The sequence below is a fragment of the Jaculus jaculus genome, chromosome 1 (assembly GCF_020740685.1).
Source record: "Jaculus jaculus isolate mJacJac1 chromosome 1, mJacJac1.mat.Y.cur, whole genome shotgun sequence".
NCBI lineage: Eukaryota > Metazoa > Chordata > Mammalia > Rodentia > Dipodidae > Jaculus > Jaculus jaculus.
The window spans coordinates 245,500,797-245,522,152 of record NC_059102.1 but is presented as its reverse complement, the minus strand read 5'-3'; the positions used below and the strand labels follow the sequence as shown (position 1 = coordinate 245,522,152).

At 43.5% G+C, this 21,356-nt stretch overlaps 1 protein-coding gene across 1 annotated transcript in view; it reads right to left on the bottom strand.

Moving 5' to 3' along the window:
- Positions 1-21,356, bottom strand: part of Terf2 (telomeric repeat binding factor 2) — a 41,587-nt gene that overhangs the window by 7,437 nt on the left and 12,794 nt on the right. The window contains exons 4-7 of the mRNA XM_012949487.2: positions 15,364-15,450; positions 13,245-13,391; positions 10,938-11,044; positions 5,498-5,887 (exon numbers count right to left, since the gene is read on the bottom strand). Coding sequence (XP_012804941.2) covers positions 5,498-5,887; positions 10,938-11,044; positions 13,245-13,391; positions 15,364-15,450 — 731 coding nt within the window. The remainder of the gene's footprint in view (positions 1-5,497; positions 5,888-10,937; positions 11,045-13,244; positions 13,392-15,363; positions 15,451-21,356) is intronic.

The following is a 21,356-nucleotide window of genomic DNA, read 5'->3' as shown; positions in this document are numbered from 1 at the left end:
TATTTATTATTTTTTAAAAGGAGCAGGGCATGGTGGCATATGTCTTTAACCCCAGCACTTGGGAGGCAGAGGCAGGAGGATGGTTGAGTTTGAGGCCACCCTGAAACTACATAGTGACCTCCATCAGCCTGGGCTAGAGTGAAACCCTACCTCAAAAAAACAACCAACCAACAAACAGGGCTAGATATGGGTTTAGCTGTTAAGGCACTTGCCTATGAAGCTAAGGATCTAGGTTCGATTCCCCAGTACCCACATAAAAGCGAAATGCACAAAGTGGTGTATATGTCTAGAGTTTGCAGTGGCCAATAGGCCTTGGAGTGCCTATTTTCTCTTTCTCTCTTTTTTTTTAAATGTTGCATTTACTTATATGGTAGAGAGAGAAAGAGGCAGATAGAATGAGAGAATGGGTGCACCTAGGCCTCCAGCTGCTGCAAATGAACTCCATGTGTATGCACCACTTTGTGCATGTGGCTTACATGGGTCCTTTGGCTTTGTAGGCAAGTACGTTAACCACTAAGCCATCCCTCCAGCCCATCTCTCTCTCTCTCGCTCTCTTTCATTTTTCTTTTTTTTTTTTGGATGTAGGGTCTCACTCTAACTCAGGCTGACCTGGAATTCACTGTGTAGTCTCAGGCTGCCCTCAAACTCACAGCGATCCACCTACCTCTGCCTCCCAAGTGCTGGGATTAAAGGCATGTACCACCATGCCCAGCTCTCTCTTTTAGCAAATAAAAATTAAAAAACAAAACAAAAAACCACTCTAAGTAGCTGAGACAAATAGTAGCCAATGTATCTTGTACTTAAATTGCATTATATCCCATGCCATACTGCTATTTGAGAATAATTTGCTTGAGATAAAGTGAGAAATATTTACATGTTTCTTTCTTCTCAGGATATTACTGTGTTGATTACTATTTACAAATAGCTACAGTTGAAGTGTTTTAGCTACTTATCCCAGTACTGACATAAAAATAAATTTGACCCTGGTTCCTTGCCAGCCCACTGTGTCCCCTACACCATCATTCTCACTTCTTGCTGAGTCTTCCCAGGTCACTCTCCCCTTGAACTCTCAGCAGTTCCCTCAGTACAGCTGTTACTATCCAGGGCCTAAAAACCCTTGCAGGTGGCAACTCCTTTACTGTCAACGCTTATTTCTCATGGTGTGAAAGGGGCTAAGATCAGAGTCCTATTAGCTGTTAAGCGTAGCCCTGGACAAGACAGGCCATTTTTAGGTCCCTATGTTCCTCACTGATGATGTTAGGACTAATGAACACTGTCTAGCAGGGGCCAGCCAACTAGTCTGTAGCCACTGAATTTTGTCCTTGAGGCTTACATTTAGTTTTTACATCTTAAAAAAATTTGCTTGATCTAGTGGCACACACCTTTAATGCCAGCACTTGGGAGGCAGAGGTAGGATTGTCATGAGTTCAAGGCCACCCTGAGACTATAGAGTGAATTCTAGGTCAGCCTGGACTCGAGTAAGATCCTACCTTGAAAAAAACAAACCAACCAAACAAACAAAAAAAAGTATTATGAGCTGCTGGAGAGATCGCTTAGTGTTTAAGGCATTTGCCTGCGAAGCCTAAGGACCCAGGTTCAATTCCCCAGTAGCCATGTAAGCCAGATGTACATGGTGGCACATGTGTCTGGAGTTCATTTGCAGTGGCAGGAGGCCCTAGCATGCCCATTCTTTCTCTCTCAAATTAATATAAAAGACATGCTCTTAGATTAGGGCTGGGGATATGACTCAGCAGTTAAAAGCATTTTCTTGCAGAGCCTAACGGCCTGGGTTCAATTCCCCAGTACCTATATAAAGCCAGATGCACAAAGAGGAGTATATGTCTGGAGTTCATTTGCAGTGGTAAGAGGCTCCATGACACCTATTCTCTCTCAAATAAATAAGTAAACATACTTAATATATACATATATATGACAAAAACTTGCATATCCAACTTAACTGTTTACCCTTTGTTGGCCTTTTATAGAAATTTTGGGGTGTCACCCCTTAAAATGCATGAACCTAGAATCCTCATTTTATTTGGTAAATACATACCTTGAAAGCGTTGCCTTCTATGCAATCTCCCCTAATCTTGCCTCCTGGATCCCTCTGTCCTTGGCTTCCATAGTGGGACGTTATCCTTGCTTACCTACAGCTGTCCTCAGCCTCCCTCCCTCCCTTTCCTAGTGACACCTCATCAAGCCTGACTGGTTATATTAGAATTATCTGGGGCAGTCAGAAAACCAGATAACACAGCCTTGTCCTGTCTCTCCTCACTCAGTGGTCAGAAGCCTGGGAATACACATTTTCAAAAACAGTCTACAGGTAACTGTGACTCAAAGCACTTTGAGAAAATGTCTCAGCGATCTAACCCATCTACCTGTAGCAACTACTGCTGTCTGTCTGTCTTCTCTTGTGCTGTGCTCTCCCAGCACATGGTTGCCACGTCAGGCTTTCTACTCTCATGTGTAGCAGCTCCCACTTCCTAGAACGCCTGTCCCCAACTTGTTTGGTGTCTTCCTACTCAGCCTTCAGGGCTAGCTCAACACTTCACTCTTCTGCAATGCTTGCGCCACTGAAAACTTGTATAATCGGGTTCATCCAATGCTTCCCCAGGCTCCCAGGGCACCTTGCATTTATTTCCTAGAGCAGGAGCACTGTAAAGAGCCCAAGAGCATTTACAGCTTTCCAAGCCTTGCCGTCTTTGTTGTCTCTATTCAACTCTCAGCACTGAAGCAGCGGTGGACGATTCCTAATTGATGTGCATGGCTGTGCGCCATTCAACTTTATTTATACAACCAGGAAGTAGGTGGACTTGGCCCAAAGGTTGTATTTTGTCAACCCGCTTTATTTTTATTTAATTGGGAGGGGGGAGGGGAGGAGAGAGGGGGGAAAGAGAGAGAATATGCACATCAGGGCCTCTAGCCACTGCAAACGAACTGCAGATACATGTGCCACCTTGTGCATCTGGCTTACAAGGATCCTGGGGAATCAAAACTGGGTGCTTATGCTTCGTAGGCATGTGCCTTAACTGCTAAGCCATCTCTCTAGCCCAACCCCTTTAAAGTACCCATCATATGCACACCTTTGGCATAAAGGTGTATATGTCTGAAGCCTTCACACATTCTCCCACTTATAAAGCTACTGGCATCCTGCATTCGCGTTTGTATACACGCTCATGAGGGCAGTATCTACACTCCATGGGATTTCCATAGGGAATACATGGGTCATGTGTCAAAGTAGGACAAAGTGCACAGAGCTTCTATCAGCTACTTCTGCCCATGTAAAAAGCTAGTGACTTACTTCTGAATGCAAGGAGTGGTGCACACAGTGCAAATTTGTGCCCAAGGAGAAACAACTCATCAGATGCCACAGCCTTCACAATGAATGCTGGAACAGGGGTCTCTCTCCAAACTACATCAGAGAGCAGTGGTAGAGACAGCAATGGCCTTGGAGAATCAGTGAGATAGATAGGGATGACCAGGAGGAGTTCATGGACAGCAGGGTTTTAAGAGGAAACTTGCTGCACTAAGGCTCTGGACTTCTGTGTCAACACTAACCTGGCTTAAAAACTCAAAAACCAGGGCTGGAGAGATGGCTTAGTGGCTAATGCATTTGCCTACGAAGCCTAAGGACCCATGTTCAACTCTCCAGGTCCCACATAAGCCAAATGCGCAAGGTGATGCAAGTGCACAAAGCTGCAAATGTGCACACGTCTGGGGTTGATTATAGTGGCTGGAGGACAGGGCGTGCCAATTCTCTCTCATGCATTAAAAAAAAAAAAAAAAAAAAGAGGCCACCCTGCTGGGCTCACCTAAAACAACAACAAAAAGAACCCTCTAAAACCAGGCTGGAGAGATGGTTTAGCAGTTAAGGCACTTCCCAGCAAAGCCAAAGGACCCAGGTTCAATTCCCTAGAACCCACATAAGCCAGATGCACAAAATGGCACATGCATCTGGAATTTGTTTGCAGCAGCTGGAGGCCCTGGTGTGCCCATTCTCTCTGTGTCTTTCTCTGCCTCTTTTGCTGCCAAATAAATAAATAAATAAAAAAATTTTGCTGGGCATGGTGGTGCAGGTCTTTGTTTAATCCCAGCACCTGGGAGGCAGAGGTAGAAGGAGCACTGTTAGTTCAAGACCCACCTGAGATTACATAGTAAATTCCAGGTCAGCCTGGACTAGAAACAGACCCTATCTTGAAAAATCATAAATAAATAATAAAATAAAAAATAAAAACTGTAGGGCTGGAGAGATGGCTTAGCCATAAAGGTGCTTGCCTGCAAAGCTTAAGGACCTATTCTTGATTCCCTAAGTCCCACGTAAGCCAGATGCACAGGTGATGCATGTTCAAGGTTGTACATGTGCACTAAGTGGCACATGCATCTGAAGTTCAATTACAGTGACTGGAGGTCCTGGTGAGTCAATTTTTTCTCATTAAAAAACAAAAACAAACAAACAAAAAAAACACCTTTAAAACTAGCCTAGAGAGATGGTTCAGCAATTAAGGTCATTTGCCTGGAAAGCCTAATGACCTTGGTTCGATTCCCCAATGCCTGCATAAATCCACATGCACACAGTGACACCAGCACCTGGAGTTCATTTGCAGTGGCTGAAGGCCCTGATACACCCATATTCTCTCTCTCTTTCCTTCCTTTATAACAAATAAAATATTAAAGAAAAACAAACCCTAAAGCCTATGCTTGCCACCTTTATGTGTGTGACCTCAAGTAAGCTACTAACTTTTCTGAGCCCTCCTCATGGATATAATGGGGCTAAAATATCACTGCAGAGTGAGGACTATACATTTTGTAAGCTAATACATGAAAGTGCTTCAAAGTACCAATGGGATTCTAACAAGCAATGATGAAGGAATGACAGGCCACTGTGGGGAATGAGAGGAAGCAAAAGTACAGCAGAAGAAACACAGCATGTTCAGAGAAAGCAAGCAAACCAGTTTGCCTGGACGGTGGATCCACAGGGCGGAAAGCAAACCCCAAAAGCCAGGTTTGGAGTCATGATGGGGAGTAAAATTATTCTAACCACTGCCCCATAGTTCCTAGTAGAATGTGAAAGATTAGTCAACATTTATTGAACTTGCCAAGTCTCAAATGCTCATAGGAGGTGTAAGTATTCATTAGTCTCATAAAGATCAAAGTATGAGGCCCAATTCAAACAAATTTCACAAATAACACTATTAATATCAGATGGTCATGACACTTAGGTGCTTGCTAAAAGGAAAACGTAGGGATGGAGAGGAGGCTGAGAAACTTTCCCTCCTCACTCATGCCCTAGTGCAATGCTGGGCAGCCTACAGTGGGGCTTCGCAACTGGCAGGGACCTCAATCAATGTCGTCATTCCCCAGTCCAAGTCTCATTCTAGCAGTATGAGCAAGCCTTGGTGGTAACTTAGTTGAACGTTACTTCATTCATGGAAGTAATACCAGGCCCAACCAGGACTGCCAACCAGCCCCAAAACTGCTACAAAGAAGGTATTCATACTTGGAATTCTTCTCCTCTGAACGAGGTTGGTTGAGAGCGGTGGGCTTGGATGCCGAAGCTGACACGGCCTCCTGAGAGGAGTTGAGGCCTGAGCTGGTTTCATCACACTGGCTGTCCTCCTCCAAAACCAATCTGCTTATTGTCATGCGCTTGTTCTTGGGCTGCAGTTCTGAGCCACCCTCATTCTCTGCAGGAGTTACACTCTCATTTTCATCTCTCCTGGGTCTCTTGTTTTTGAGGGCTGGTGATGGGGAGGCTACTTTAGGAAGTACCAGATCTTTCTGGTCCAGTTTTGCAAAGGCTGCCTCTGAATCTTGTGCCGTGGACAGAGCTTTGAAAGCTGCCTTCAGGGCCCGAATGCCAATGGTGGTCGGAGTTTTCTGTAGCTGCCTGCAGATGAAGCATACGCAGGAGGATCAGTTTAACAGCGGAACCCATTCACACAGGCACAGCTTTTTTCAAAGTGTATGACTTCAAGTTAGAGGACTCCTCAAGTTGAAGACTCCCCATTAAAACACAGAAATAAGGGCTGGACATTGTGGAAAACAGTGTGGAGGTTCCTAAAACAGCTAAAGATTGATCTACCATATGCCCCAGCTATATAGGCATATATCCAAAGGACTCATCTCATTTCCTTAGAAGTACGTGCTCAACCATGTTTATTGCTGCTCAATTTATAATAGCTGGGAAATGGAACCAGCCTAGATGTCCCTCAACTGATGAGTGGATAATGAAGATGTGGCACATTTATACAATGGAGTTCTATTCAGCGGTAAAGAAAAATGAAGTTATGAAATTTGCAGAAAAATGGATGGACCTGGAAAGGATTACTAAGTGAGGTAACCCAGGCCCAGAAAGCCAAGCGCCACATGTTCTCTCTCATATGTGGATCCTAGCTACAGATGACTGGGCTTCTGCGTGAGAAGGAAAATACTTGGTAGCAGAGGCCAGTAAGGTAAAAAGGAGACATAAAGGGAAGAGAAAGGAAGGAAGGAGGGTACATAATAGGTTGGTATTGTATATATGTAAGTACAATGATTGTGATGGGGAGGTAATATGATGTAGAATAGAATTTCAAAGGGGAAAGTGTCAGGGGGGAGGGAGAGAATTACCATGGGATATTTTTTTATAATCATGGAAAATGTTAATAAAAATTTAAAAATTATATTAAAAAAAAAAAAAGAAAGAAGGGTTGGAGAGATGGCTTAGTGGTTAAGCTCTTGCCTGTGAAGCCTAAGGACCCCAGTTCGAGGCTTGATTCCCCAGGACCCATGTTAGCCAGATGCACGAGGGGGTGCACGCGTCTGGAGTTCGTTTGTAGTGGCTGGAAGCCCTGGTGCACCCATTCTCTCTCTCTCTCTCTTACTCTCTTTCTCTCTCTGTCTGTTGCTCTCAAATAAATAAAAATTAAAAAAAAAAACACAAAAAAACAAAAACAGAGAAACAGGGCTGGAGAGATGGCTTAGCAGTTAACACGCTTGCAGGCAAAGCCAAAGGACCCAGGTTTGATTCCCTAGTATCCATGTAAAGCCAGATGCACAAGGTGGCACATGAATATGGAATCTGTTTGTAGTGGCTAGAGGCCCTGGTATGTACATTCTCTCTCTGCCCCCTTCAAATAAATAAATTAATGAATTAAGTATTTTTTAAAAACTGGGTTAGAGAGATGGCTTAGCAGCTAAGGCATTTGCATCTGAAGCCTAAGGACTCAGGTTCAGTTCCGACTCCCCAGAACCCATGTAAGCCAAATGCACAAAGTGACGTATGAGCACAAGGTCATGCATATGCACAAGGTGGCACATGTATCTGGAGTTTGAGTGCAGTGGCTAGAGGTCCTGGTGTGCTGATTCTCCCTCTCTCTCCATTAAACAAAACAAAACAAAACACAAAAATAAAACACAAAATTAAAGCCAGGCATGGTGGCTCACGCCTTTAGTAGCAGCACTTGAGAGGTTGACTTAGGAAGATCTCAGTGAGTTCAAGGCCAGCCTGGGCTAGAGTGTGATTCTGCCTCAAAAACAAAGAAACAACAACAAAAAAAAAAAGGGTGGAGGAGCTGAAAAGATCTTTAATGGTTAAAAGGTGTAAGCCCATGCATGTGCACAAACCTAAACAACAACAAAAAGCAGAGGGGGAGGACAGAGAGGCTGGCTTCAAGCAACTTTTATTTAAAGGCCAGACTGGGCTTACAGAAGGAGTTCCGGGTCACCCTTGGTTAGCGTGAGACCCTGCCTCAAAAACAACAAAATAAAAACCTCAAAACAAAAAAAAAATTAATAAATGAAGCTACAAGAACTTTACAAAAACTAAGGCTAATGATGCCCCCTCTCAAGGACACGAGGCTATGTGCCTAAGCCTTTAGTTTACGTATAGCCAAAGCACAGCTTTCTATCATGTAGGAGCTCTGAACGGTGCCCATTTACCACATGTCCACCTAGGCTACATAATGTTAACCCAATCATCTCATTCTTATGTGAGGGAAGCAAGTAAGTGGTCTCCACTCTCAATGTACTTACAGACAAGACCTTGAGAATTCTGAGGAAGTAGTGCACAGACTTGGAATAATGTAAGACTGCCTTTTACAGAAACTTCATCATTAGGAATCAGCAGTGAGCCTAAAGTAAAAACTGTCAGCAAAGGGGCAAACTGGCAGCCTGTAGGACAAATCAGCTGGCAAATGTGCCTTGTTGTCTAACCCACGCAGATTTTTTTTTGGCGGGGGGGGGGGGTGGTGGTTAATAGGGTTTTGCTCTAGCCCAGGCTGACCTGGCAATCACTATGTAGTCTTAAGCTGGCCTCCAACTCATGGTGATCCTCCTACCTCTGCCCCAAGTGCTAGGATTAAAGATGCACACCACCATGCCTGGCTCCCCCCCGGCACCACATCAACATTTAGGGCTGGAGAGATGGCTTAGTGGTTAAGGTGTTTGCCTGTAAAACCGAAGAACTCATATTCAAATCTCCAGGTTCCAAGTAAGCAAGATGCATGGTGATGCAAGCTCAAAATGTTGTACATGCACACGAGGGGGTACAAGCGTCTGGAGTTTGTTTGCAACAGCTGAAGGCCCTGGCATGCCCATTCTCTCTCTAAAATCAATGAAAGAAAAGCAAAAAGTTAAAAGGAGGGCTGCAGAGATGGCTTACTGGTTAAGGTGTTTGCCTGCAAAGCCTAAGGATTCAGGTTTGATTCCCCAGTACCCACATAAACCAGATGTACAAGGTGGTAGGTACATATGTCTGGAGTTCATCTGCAGAGGCTAGAGGCCCTAGTGTGCCCATTCTCTCTCAAATAAATATATTTAAAAAGCTGGGCTAGAGAGATTGCTTAGCAGTCAAGGCAGTTGCCTCCAAAGCCAAAGGACCCAGGTTCAACTTCCCAGGACCCACATAAGGTAGATGCAGAAGGTGGCACAGGTGTCTGGAGTTTGTTTGCAGAGGCTAGAGGCCCTGATGCACCATTCTCTCTATCTGCCTCTCTCTCTAATAAATAAATAAAAATAAATTCAAAAAATTATTTTAATATGGCAGTGTACTGTGGGAAAGATTGAGATTGTATTTGCCCTGTGAATAAGACTAATTTAGGAAAGTTTTTAAAGTATATTGTTAAATTATATCCACAAATTAGATATATTTGTGTAGTTATTTTAAAATACATTGGTATTCATTAATCATTGCATTTGGGGAAATGAACAGAGTTTTTCGCGAATTTGAGTTGTGGAGGATGGTAAAGAATAGTAAACATTTGGATGAGATCAATCAAGGCCAAGTACATTTTTTCTGTTATACTGGTGATCATCTGAGAATTGATTTACCTCAGTATTTAGCAGTTTTGTTTCATTCTTAAAATAACTGTCAAGCACTGATAGTGCAGAGTTTGGAGAGGTGGGAGTGGCAGGGAAGATACCACCTCGCCAACTGCAGTGCATTTGTGTGTCTTTAACCCTCAGAGAACTCGCATTTTAGGATACTTGAGGCTGACTTGCAAATTAACTAAAGGTCACCTTTTTTTCCATTGCAAATATTTCTGTAAATACTACCAATTGGAAACTAGAACATTATTTTTCTGAATCCAATCCTATTTTTATTTTATACAGTATTTCTCAGCTGTGATCTTTGGAGCAAAAGCCAATGGCAGGAAAAAAATAGTTCGTACCAGTTTCATGAAGTATGTCTTTGGTTTTTTTATTTTTTTTTTTATTTTTTTATTTTCGAGGTAGGGTCTCACTGTAGCCCAGGCTGACCTGGAATTCACTATGGAGTCTCAGGGTGGCTTTGAACTCACAGCAATCCTCCTACCTCTGCCTCCCAAGTGCTGGGATTAAAGGCGTGCGCCACCACGCCCAGCTCTGTTTTTGTTTTTTTTGTACATAATTTTAATTCAAATAAAACTGTTACTTTAAATAAATAATTTTTAAAAAAAGTTAAAAGGGGGCTGGAGAGATGGCTTGGTGGTTAAGCGCTTGCCTGTGAAGCCTAAGGACCCTGGTTCGAGGCTTGATTCCCCAGGACCCACATTAGCCAGATGCACAAAGGGGCGCATGTGTCTGGAGTTCGTTTGCAGCGGCTGGAGGCCCTGGTGTGCCCATTTTCCCTTTCTCTTTCTCTCTGCCTTTTTCACTGTCAATCTCTCTCATATAAATAAATAAACAACAACAACAACAAAAAAGTCAAAAGGGGCTGGAGAGATGGCAAAGCAGTTAAGTGCTTGCCTGTGAAGCCTAAGGACCTTGGTTCAAGGCTCGATTCCCCAGGATCCACAATAGCCAGACCAAGGGGGCGCATGCGTCTGGAGTTTGTTTGCAGTAGCTGGAGGCCCTGGTGCGCCCATTCTGTCAGTCTCTTTCTCTCTCTGTATCTGTCGCTCTCAAATAAACAACAATAACAAAAAGTTAAAAGGAAAACAGAGATTAGATATCCAGCTAGGAATGGTGGTTCATGCATGTTTTCCCAGTTCTTGAAAGGCTGAGGCAGGAGGATTGCTGACTCCCAGGCCAGCTTTGGCTAAACAGTGACACCTTTTATCATAAAACAGAAAGATTAAGAAATACAACCAGGCCAGGTATGGTGGCACATGCCTTTAGTACCAGCACACAGGAGGCAGAGGTAGGAGGATCACTGTGAATTTGAGGCCAGCCTGAGACCACATAGTGAATTCCAGGTCAGCCTGGGCTACAGTGAGACCCTACCTACAAAAAAACAAAAAAAACCCACAAAACAAAAAAGAAACCCTTAAAGATGAGACAAGTGGAGATGGAACCTTTGAGGAAGAGCCATTACAATTTTGTCAGGACCCCAATATCCCCTCTTTGATGTTTCCATTTTCCTAGGCTAGGTTCCCTGTCTTCCACATTGTGATATGCCAGTAACATTAGAGGACCAATTACTGAGAGGACTGATCTTGCTCAGTGTTTTCCCCAAGACCACAAAAGGACATCCTCACCTTGGAGGCTCTCTGAGTGGCTTTTCCACAGGCTCTGGGGGTGGCAGTTTATCTTCCTTCACTGTACTTGAAGGAGTAGACTCAGATTTCAAAGCCCTTTTGGCCATCTGGAAGAATGTCATCAAGAAGAAGAAGCCACAGAATTTTATTTAGTCTCTGCTTCTTTCAATATGCAAACAAGTTCATTTATAAATCCAATGTTGGCATTAACTGGAGGAGAGCGTAAGTCGGGACAGCCTAACAGCAATCACTTCATTTCTTCTTCTTACCTCAAAAAAATGAACAATGGTCAGGTGTTTAATCTCAGCACTCAGGAGGCTAAGGTAGGAGGATCACCATGAGCTCAAGGCCAGCCTTGGCTAAAATGAGACCCTGCCTCAAAAAAGAACAAAAACTCCGTAACAGGGCTGGAAAGATGGCTTAACGGTTCAGGTGCTTGCCTGCAAAGCCTAAGAACCCATGTTTGATCTCTCTCCAGATCCCATGAAAGCCATACGCACAAAGGTGACACAAGCACAAGGCTGCACATGCGCACTCAGTGGCACAAGTGCCTGGACTTTGATTGCAGTGGCTGAGGCCCTGGCATGCCAATTCTCTCTCTCACTCTCTAAAAAACAAAAACAAACAAACAAACAAAAAAACAAAACCGAAACTCCTCAACAACCAGTTAACACCTCCAAAAATGGCTTCAGTTATTTTATTCATTTAGTTTTTTTCCAAGGTAGCGTCTCACTCTAGCCCATGCTAACTGGGAATTCACTATGTAGTACCAGGCTGGCCTCAAACTCAGTGATCCCCCTACCTCTGTCTCCCAAGTGCTAGGATTAAAGGTGCGCACCACCATGCCTGGATCAGTTACTCTGTTTTTTGTTTTTTTTTTTCCCCGAGGTTAGGGTTTCACTCTAGCCAAGGCTGATCTGGTCTTCACTATGTAGTCTCTGGGTGGCTTGGAACTCACAGCAATCCTCCTACCTCTGCCTTCTGAATGCTGGGATTAAAGGCATGCGCCACCATGCCTGGTTTCTACTTTAGAATACTAACAATTATCTACAGTAATTTTTAAGTACAGAATTTATTTAGATGCATGGCTGGAGAATTGAATCCAGGCCAGCAGGCTTTGTAGGCAGTACCTTAAACTGGTGAGCACCAGCCCCTAGAATTGTTATTTCTCACATATCTGCAATGCAAAGGACTGGCATATACCTAGGCTAGACTCCAGTATCCTGATATCCCATTCAACCTGGTTACAAGTTATTAAGATTTGTCAAATGATGGCTGGGATCTATCACTCATACTACCCCAATACAGACCTGACAGATCTGTTAGGATAAGCTACTTTCAATATTATCAAAATGTCTGCCTTTCCCCCTCCTTTCCATGGTGTTGGAGATCAAATCTGGAGCAAAGTCCATGATAGGCAAGTATTTTAATACTAAGCTACATAATCAGTCCTTGTTTTTTTGGAGACAGGGTTTTGCTATTGTATAGCAGAGGCTGGTCTGAAATTCTTGATCCTTTTGCCTCAGTCCTCTGAGTCCTGGTGGGTGCCACCAAATAATCTCTTATATAATTGTATAATATACAATTATGAAGATCACCTTCATTTGGCTCCTTTAACTGTATGATACTTGTAGTGAAACTTTTCTCCACGTCATGCCCTTTTCCTACTAACAATTCTATCATGCCACAGCTAACAAACCACAAACTTGGCTCAAATTTTATCTCCTTTGGGAGCCCCTGTGGATTTAGTCACAACAGAGCAATCCCATGCAAAGGGATTAAAAAAGGGTGCCCAGGTGTGTTCCATTTGCCTTTGTCAATATATGGTTTTGTTATCTTTTTTTTTTTTTTAAACTTACTTGCACATGTGTGCTTGTGTAAGGGTGTGCCAGGGTTTCTTGCTGCCCATCTGGTTTTAAGGGGGTGGCTAGGGAGTTAAACCTGGGCCAGCAGGCTTTGCAAACACCTTTAACCAACTGAGCCTTCTTCCCAACCCTTTTTGGTATCTTTAAGGAATGCATATAATGCAGTCTTGGTCACACAATTTTTTCTTTTTTTTTTTTCTTTTTGTTTTTGGAGGTAGGGTCTCACTCTGGCTCAGGCTGACCTGGAATTAATTACATAGTCTCAGGGTAGCCTCGAACTCACAGCGATCCTCCTACCTCTGCCTCCTGAGTGCTGGGATTAAAGGTGTGTGTCACCATGCCCAGCTTGGTCACACAATTTTCATTTCTAAGTTTATAATTGCCTGCTCATCCTCAAGGGCACAGCCATGGTTATGGGAAGAGAAGAGAAGCCAAGGCACACCGTGAGGAGGTAAGGCTCTGTGTCGTCCAGGTGGCTTTCCAAGAAGCGCAGCATCTTCTGCTGGAAGGTCTCATAGGAAAAGTTCTGGATAACGGGGTGGGCCAAGTTCTTTTCTCGGATAATGTTTAGGAGATCATTTCTCAGCTTCTACAAGATGGACATTTGCAGTAAGAGGAAGGAAAGAAGTGCAATAAGATTTAACGAAGAGTTGAGATAGAATGTTATCAGAACCTCTGCAATAAAACCCAAAGGACTGGTAAATAAATTATGGTGCACCCATAATGGGTTACTACGCAGCTAGCTTCAAAACAAAGAGAGAAAGTCTCCCATTCCCCACCCCGATGGCACCCCAGCCTTGGTCTACCACATTCAAGTTCACGAAGACTAGTGCTGCTTGCAATCTTGGTTAGAGAAGCTTCTTTTTTAATTATTCAAATGTTTTATTTATTTGTTAGAGCAAGAAAGAAGGGGAGAGAGAGAGAGAGAGAATGGGCACACCAGGGCCAGCAGCCACTGCAGACAGATTCCAGATGCATGTGCCACTTGCTGTATCTGGTTTACATGGGTCCTGGGGAATTGAATGTGGGTCCTTTGGCGTTGCAGGCAAGTGCCTTAACTGCTAAGCCATCTTTCCAGCTGGAGAAACTTCTTTTTGCGATGGGCAGTGGCTAATTCAGAGACTCAATGCTGGTCAAGTGCCGAGAATAAGTGACTGCTGAGTGCTCAGCCCTAAAGAGAACACACATCACCCCCTCCAAGGCCAGGGAACATCATGAAAGGGAGTTGGTAAGAATATAAGAGCTGAGCCAGGCATGGTGGAACATGATTTAATCTCAGCACTCAGAAGGCAGAGGTAGGAGGACTGCTGTGAATTTGAGGCCAGCCTGGGCTAGAGTGAGACCCTACCTCAATAAAACAGAAACAAAACAGAAACAAATATAAAAGCTAGAGGATGGGAGGACTGCTGTGAAATGCTGCTGCTTTCTGGAAATGACATATCTGTTGCCATCGTAGACACACAGCAGCTGTGGTTACCTGCACAAGACTGGGTTCAACAACATTCCATTATGAACTAAGAAGGGACTCATGATGGCCCCACTCCTCTCCAAGGAGCTACTGGCAATTAGTGGTTGCTGAAGAAGAGAGGCATTTTCTCTGTGGTGTAACCCATGATCTAGTAAATAATCCCCTACAAGCTCATACAAGCAATCCTAATGAAACTTGGTGGGTTACACATACATAAGAAAATGCTGTGAGGGGCCCTGGAGAGATGGCTCAGCAGTTAAGGTGCTTGCCTGCAATGCCTAATGAGTTGTGTTTGATTCCTCAGTACCCACGTAAAGCTATATGCAAAAAGTGGTGCATATATCTGGAGTTTGTTTGCAGTGGCTAGAGGCCCCATGCACCCTCCTCCCTCCCTCCTTCTCTCTCTCACCTTGCAAATAAACAAACGGGCAGAGGTAGGAAGATTGCCTTGAGTTCAAGACCACATTGCAATTACAGTGAATTCCAGGTCTCAACCTGGGCTAGAGCAAGACCCTACCTCAACAAAACAAAACAAAACAAAACAAAACAAAACAAAAACAAAAAAGTTGCGTGTGATGGTGCATACCTTTAATCCCAGCACTCAAGAGGCAGAAGTAGGAGGATCACTGTGAGTTCAAGGCTACCCTGAGACTACATAGTAAATTCCACGACTGCCTGGACTAGAGCGAGACCCCACCTTGAAAAAACAAAAAACACAACAAAACAGCAACAACAAAAAAACCACAACCAGAAATGTAGTTACCTTGTATAGAAAAGGCCATATGCTGACTCACAAACTCACAGCAATCCTCCTATCTCTGCCTCCAAAGTGCTGGAATTAAAGGCGTGTGCCACCAAGCCTGACTGACTTTTTTTTTTTTTTTAAACACAGTTCAGGATGTAGCTTATGCTGACTTCAAACAGGCCTTAGCTACCCAAGTGCTGGTTTATAGGCATATACCACTGCACACAAATGACATGCTGGATATTTAAGGTGAATATTTAGATATTTGCGACAAAGAACCCTTTCTTATTATTACCCAAAAAGCAATGATAAGAATTTGTTATAGGAACAAAAATATATCCAATTTACCTGAGTTGTGGGGTCCTTGGACATATATTTCTTCAAAATTTTTGAAGCCTTCTCAAATTCTTTATTTTTGATACAAATAATTACAGCCTATGAAAAGAAAAACAATAACTTTTGTAATGACAAATGTAATCAGAGTATCAAATGTCAAAACATATTCCACTGAAAAATAAAGCTAGAGCTTTAACTACCCAAGGATTTTTTTCCCATTATCTCAAATGTCAGTACTCTAAAAATCAACTGTTGGGCTGGAGAGACGGCTCAGTGGCACTTACTTATAAAGCCTAAAGGCCTGGATTTGATTCCCCAGTATTCATGTAAAGCCGGATGCACTGGCACATGCATCTGGAATTCACTGCAGTGGCAGAAGGCCCTGCTGCACCTATTCTCTTTTTATCTCTTAAATAAATAAATATATTAAAAAAAAAAACCAGGGCTGGAGAGATGGCTTAGCGGTTAAGCGCTTGCCTGTGAAGCCTAAGGACCCCGGTTCGAGGCTCAGTTCCCCAGGTCCCACGTTAGCCAGATGCACAAGGGGGCGCACGCGTCTGGAGTTCGTTTGCAGAGGCTGGAAGCCCTGGCGCGCCCATTCTCTCTCTCTCCCTCTATCTGCCTTTCTCTCTGTGTCTGTCACTCTCAAATAAATAAAAATAAATAAATAAATAAATAAATAAATAAATAAATAAATAAAAACAAAAACCAAAAAACCCAAGTGTTGGCCGGGTGTGGCGGCACACACCTTTATCCCAGCACTCAGGAAGCAGAGACAGGAGGACTGCTGTAAGTTCAAGGCCACCCTGAGACTACACAGTGCATTTCAGGTGAATCTGAGTTAGAGAAAGACCCTGCCTTGAAAAACTGAAAACAACAACAAAAAAAACTCAGCCCAACTTTTAGCCAAGCATGATGGTGCACGTCTTTAATTCCAGCACTTGGGAGGCAGAGGTAGGAGGGTTGCTTTGAGTTTGAGGCTACCCTGAGAATACAGAGTGAGTTCCAGGTCAGCCTGGGCTAGAGTAAGACACTACTTTGAAAAACCAAAAAACCAAAACCAAAACCAACCTCTTCTTGTTCAAGCACTTAAAATTACTATAAGCTGTCTTTCTTTTAGCTCACAGGTACAATAGATTTTTTTGTTTTTTTCCCTTCAGTTTCTTAAGGTACGCTAGCCCAGGCTGACCTGGAATTTACTTTGTAGTCTCAGGGTGGCCTGGAACACAGTGATCCCTCCTGCTTTGGCCTCCTCAGTACTGGAATTAAAGGTATACACCACCATGCCTAGCTAAGTATTTTATTTATTTATATAAGAGAAAGAATGAGGTGGAGAGAGAGAAAGAATGAATATTCCAGGGCCTCTCGTCCCTGCAGATGAACTCCAGATTTTTTTTTTTCTTGAGGTAGGGTCTCACTGTAGCCCAGGCTGACCTGGAATTCACTATGGAGTCTCAGGGTGGCCTCAAACTCACAGCGATCCTCCTACCTCTGCCTCTCGAGTGCTGGGATTAAAGGCATGTGCCACCACGCCTGGCTATGAACTCCAGATGTATGCACCACCATGTGCATTTGGCTTTACATGGGTGTTGGGGAATCAAACCTGGATTCTTTGGCTTTTCAGGCAAGTGTCTTAACCACTAGACCATCCCTCCATAATAATTTTTTTTTTTTAAGTTGAAGACACAGCAAAATCTGATTCCCTGGATCACAGGCCATTTAACCAATCTGAATGTCTTAAGAAAACATAGGACACAGGCTAGAGGGCTGGCTTAGTGATGAAGGCACTTGCCTGCGAAGCCTAAGGACCTAGGTTCAATTCTCCAGTACCCACATAAGCCAGATGCACAAGGTGGCACATGTGTATGGAGTTCATTTGTAGTGGCTAGAGGCCATGACATGCCCATTCTACCTCTTTCTCTCTCACACTCTGAAAGAAATAAATACACACACACAAAAAAAAAAAAAAAGAAAGAAAGAAAGAAAAAAAAATGCAAGACAGGAGCTATTCTAGATCCCCCAAATTTCAGGACCATAGATAACCGGGTACAACCTTTTTTGGGTAAAGATGCTTATGAGAGAGGATATATTATGGGGGGAAAAAGAATATGTGGGCTGGAGAGATAGCTTAGCGGTTAAGGTGCTTGCCTGCAAATCCTAAGACCCAGGTTCGATTCCCCAGCACCCATGTAAGCCAGCTGCACAAGGCAGCACATGCATCTGGAGTTTGTTTGTAGTAGCTTGAGGCCCTAGCACCCCATTCGCTCTATCTGCCTATTCTCTCTCTCTCAAACTCATAAGTAAAAAAATTTTAAGTAATGAAAAAAGAACAACTGACTTGCTGGCCACAAACTTATGCTAGTTCTATTCAGGAAAAGCCTGAGTCCAGTTCTAAAATTAAAAAAAAAAAAATAATAAAATAAAATAAAATAAAAACCGGTTTGGGAAGATGGCTCAACAGATAACGTGCTTATTTGCAAAGGTGAACAACCTAGGTTTGATTCCCCATTACCACATAAAGCTATACGTATACAGAGGCACATGCATCTGGAGTTTGTTTGCAGCACCTGGCATGCCCATTCTTTCTTTCTCTCCCCCTCTCTGCTTGCAAATAAATAAAATTTAAAAAATAGTTTAAAAAAAGAATAAAAAACAAACTCATACACTTTAGCTAAAGTAAACAGGGAATGTCATGCTTTACTAAACACTGACAAATTCAGTTCATCCACAAACAGCAACTACAAAGGACAAAGATCCAGGTAGAGTGAGAAATTATCACCCAAAGAGAAAAAGAGACCCCAAGGGAATACATGCAGAGAAAACTGTAAAGGAATTTTTAACATATAAACACTTAAAAAATTAGAAAAGGGCTGGAGAGAAGGCTTAGCAGTTAAGGCGCTTACCTGCAAAGCCAAAGGACCCAGGTTCGATTCCCCAGGACCCATGTAAGACAGATGCACAAGGTGGGGGGGGCACACATGACTCTGGAGTTTATTTGCAAGGGCTGGAGGCCCTGGTGCACCCATGTTCTCTTTCTTTCTCTCTCAAACAAATTAAAAAAAAAAACAACATTTTAATTAGGAAAAAAAAAAAAAAAAAGAGCCAGGAATGGTGGTGCTTACCTTTTAATCCTAGCACTCAGAGGCAGAGGTAGGACTGTTGTGAGTTCAAGGCTAGCCTGGGACTACAGAGTGAGTTTCAGGTCAGTGGGACCACAGTAAGACCCTACCTCAAACAAAAATTATTGGGGCTGGAGAGATGGCTTAGTGCTTAAAGGCTCTTGCTTGCAAAGCCTAAGGACCTGGGTTTGATTCCCTAGGGCCCATGTAAAGCCAAATGCATAAAGGGGCACACGCATCTGAGGGGGAATTAGATAGCCAGTCAGGAGAGCCCAAAGAGGGAACACAGTACCTGCCTGGTTCAGCAGAACCAGAGTTCAGAGTCTGATCCATCCTATCCAATCAGCTCTCTTGCCCCCTACTCTCTATCAGGCTCACCTGAGCCTGAGGGTAAAAAGAGACCCTTAGCAGCTAGACAAGGCTTCTTTTCTGGCTTTTCACCTTTCCTGAACTTAGAGGTCCCTTCTCTGGTAAACCCCCTCATCTTGGTCCTGGAAGGATGACATGGGGGGGGGGTCCTACCACTCTCTGTACTTTTCTTCTTTTCCTCTCTGTATCTATTAAGTCTGGCCCTCTGATCTATGGATTTAATTCTTTAAATTCATAAGACAAGAGATGGGCATGGTGGCACACGCCTTTAATCCCAGCATTCAGGAAGCAGAGGTAGGAGGAGCACCGTGAGTTCAACCACCTTGAGACTACATAGCAAATTCCAGGTCAGCCTAAGTTAAGGGGGAAAAAAAGTAAGACAAGAAACAGAGGATCCCTAAATTTATTGGCTCACTGGCATTAGTAAGGAGCCCCAAAACTCCTGAAACTCAGTTCGTGTGCAGTGGCAAGAGGCCCTGGCACACTCATCCATTCCCCCACCTTCCTTGCAAATACATAAATCAAAACAAAAAAAAAAAATCATTTGCAAGGAGAGAGAGAAGAAATGTACACACCAGGGCCTCTTCCACTTTGTGTATTTGACTTTACGTGAGCACTGGAGAACTAAACTGAACCATCAGGCTTTACAAGCAAGTGACTTTAACTGCAGAGCCATCTCTCCAACCCAAACACCACCCCCCCTTTTTTTCAAATAGCTTATTTATTTGCAAGAGACAGAATGGGTGCGAGACAGAGAATGGGTGCCAGGGTCTCTAGCCACTGCAAATGAACTCCAGATGAGTACACTACTTTGTACGTCTGGCTTTACATAGGTATGGGGAATCAAACACGGGTTGTTAGGTTTTGCAGGCAAACACCTTAAGTGCTGAGCTATCTATCCAACCCCAAATACCCCTTTAAAAAAAACTGGGGAGGGCTGGAGAGATGGCTTAGCGGTTAAGCGCTTGCCTGTGAAGCCTAAGGACCCCGGTTCGAGGCTCAGTTCCCCAGGTCCCACGTTAGCCAGATGCACAAGGGGGCGCACGCATCTGGAGTTCGTTTGCAGAGGCTGGAAGCCCTGGCGCGCCCATTCTCTCTCTCTCCCTCTATCTGTCTTTCTCTCTGTGTCTGTCGCTCTCAAATAAATAAATTAAAATTAAAAAAAAAAAAGAAATACAATACATTTAAAAAAAAAAACAAAAAAAAAAACTGGGGAGCCAGGCATGGTGGCGCACGCCTTTAATCCCAGAATTTGGGAAGCAGAGGTAGGAGGATTGCCGTGAGTTCAAGGCCCGGAGAAGACACTATCAATCTCCAGCTAAGTTGACAGAGTGCTTTTATATCACATACAATACCTGGGAATCAAACCCAGCATCATATAAAAGCTGGGACGGTAGACAGGCATGGTGGCACACAGCTTTAATCCCAGCACTCAGGAGACAGAAGTAGGAGGACTGCTGTGAGTTATAAGCCAGTCTGGGACTACAAAGTCAGTTCCAGGTCAGTGAGTGAGATCATACCTCAAAGAAGCCAGAAAAAATAAAAGTAAATAGCAGGGTATGGTGGCACACGCTGTTAATCCCAGTGCTTGGGAGGCAGAGGTAGGAAGATCGCTGTGAGTTCAAGGCCACCTTGAGACTCCATAGTGAATTCCAGGTCAGCCTGGGCTAGAGTGAGACCCTACCTCAAAAAACAAAAACAAACAAACAAACAAAAAAAGTAAATAAACAAACCTAGGACAATAGGTCATGCCTATAATCCCAGCACTAGGGAAGTATAGTCAGGAGAATCAGAAGCTCAAGGTCATCCTCAACTACATACTGAGGCTGAAGCCATTCTGGAATATATGAGACCCTGTCTTAAGAAAATAGCTAGCTGGGCCGGGTATGGTGGTACACGCCTTTAATCCCAGCACTTGGGAGGCAGAGGTAGGAGGGTCACTGTGAGTTTGAGGCCAGCCTAAGACTTCAGTGAATTCCAGGTCTGCTGGGCTAGAGTAAGGCCTTACCTCAAATAACAAAGCAAACAAAACAAAACAAAGAAAGAAAAAAGGGCCAGAAAGATGGCTTAGGTAAGGTTAAGGTGCTTGCCTATGAACCTAAGGACCAACGTTCAATTCCCTGGTACTCATGTAAGCCAGATGCACAAGGTGGCATGTGTCTGGAGTTTGTTTTCTGTGCCCATTCTATCTACCTCTCTCTCTCTTAATAGAAGTAAATAAATACATTTTGAAAATATCTTTTTGGGGGATTTCAAAGTAGGGTTTCACTCTAGCTCAGTCTGACCTAGAATTCACTATGTAGTTTCAGGGTGGCCTCGAGCAGGTGGCAATCCTACTTTTGCCTCCCAAGTGCTGGGACTAAAGGTGTGTGCCACCACACCCAGCTTAAAAAAAAAAAACAAAAAACAACAAACTAAACCATTTCATCTCATTTTAAGATGATCATGTGCACTTATAAATCATTTTCAGTAAAAATGCTCAACTATGTTTTCTTTGACACTACAAAGCTTTTTAAA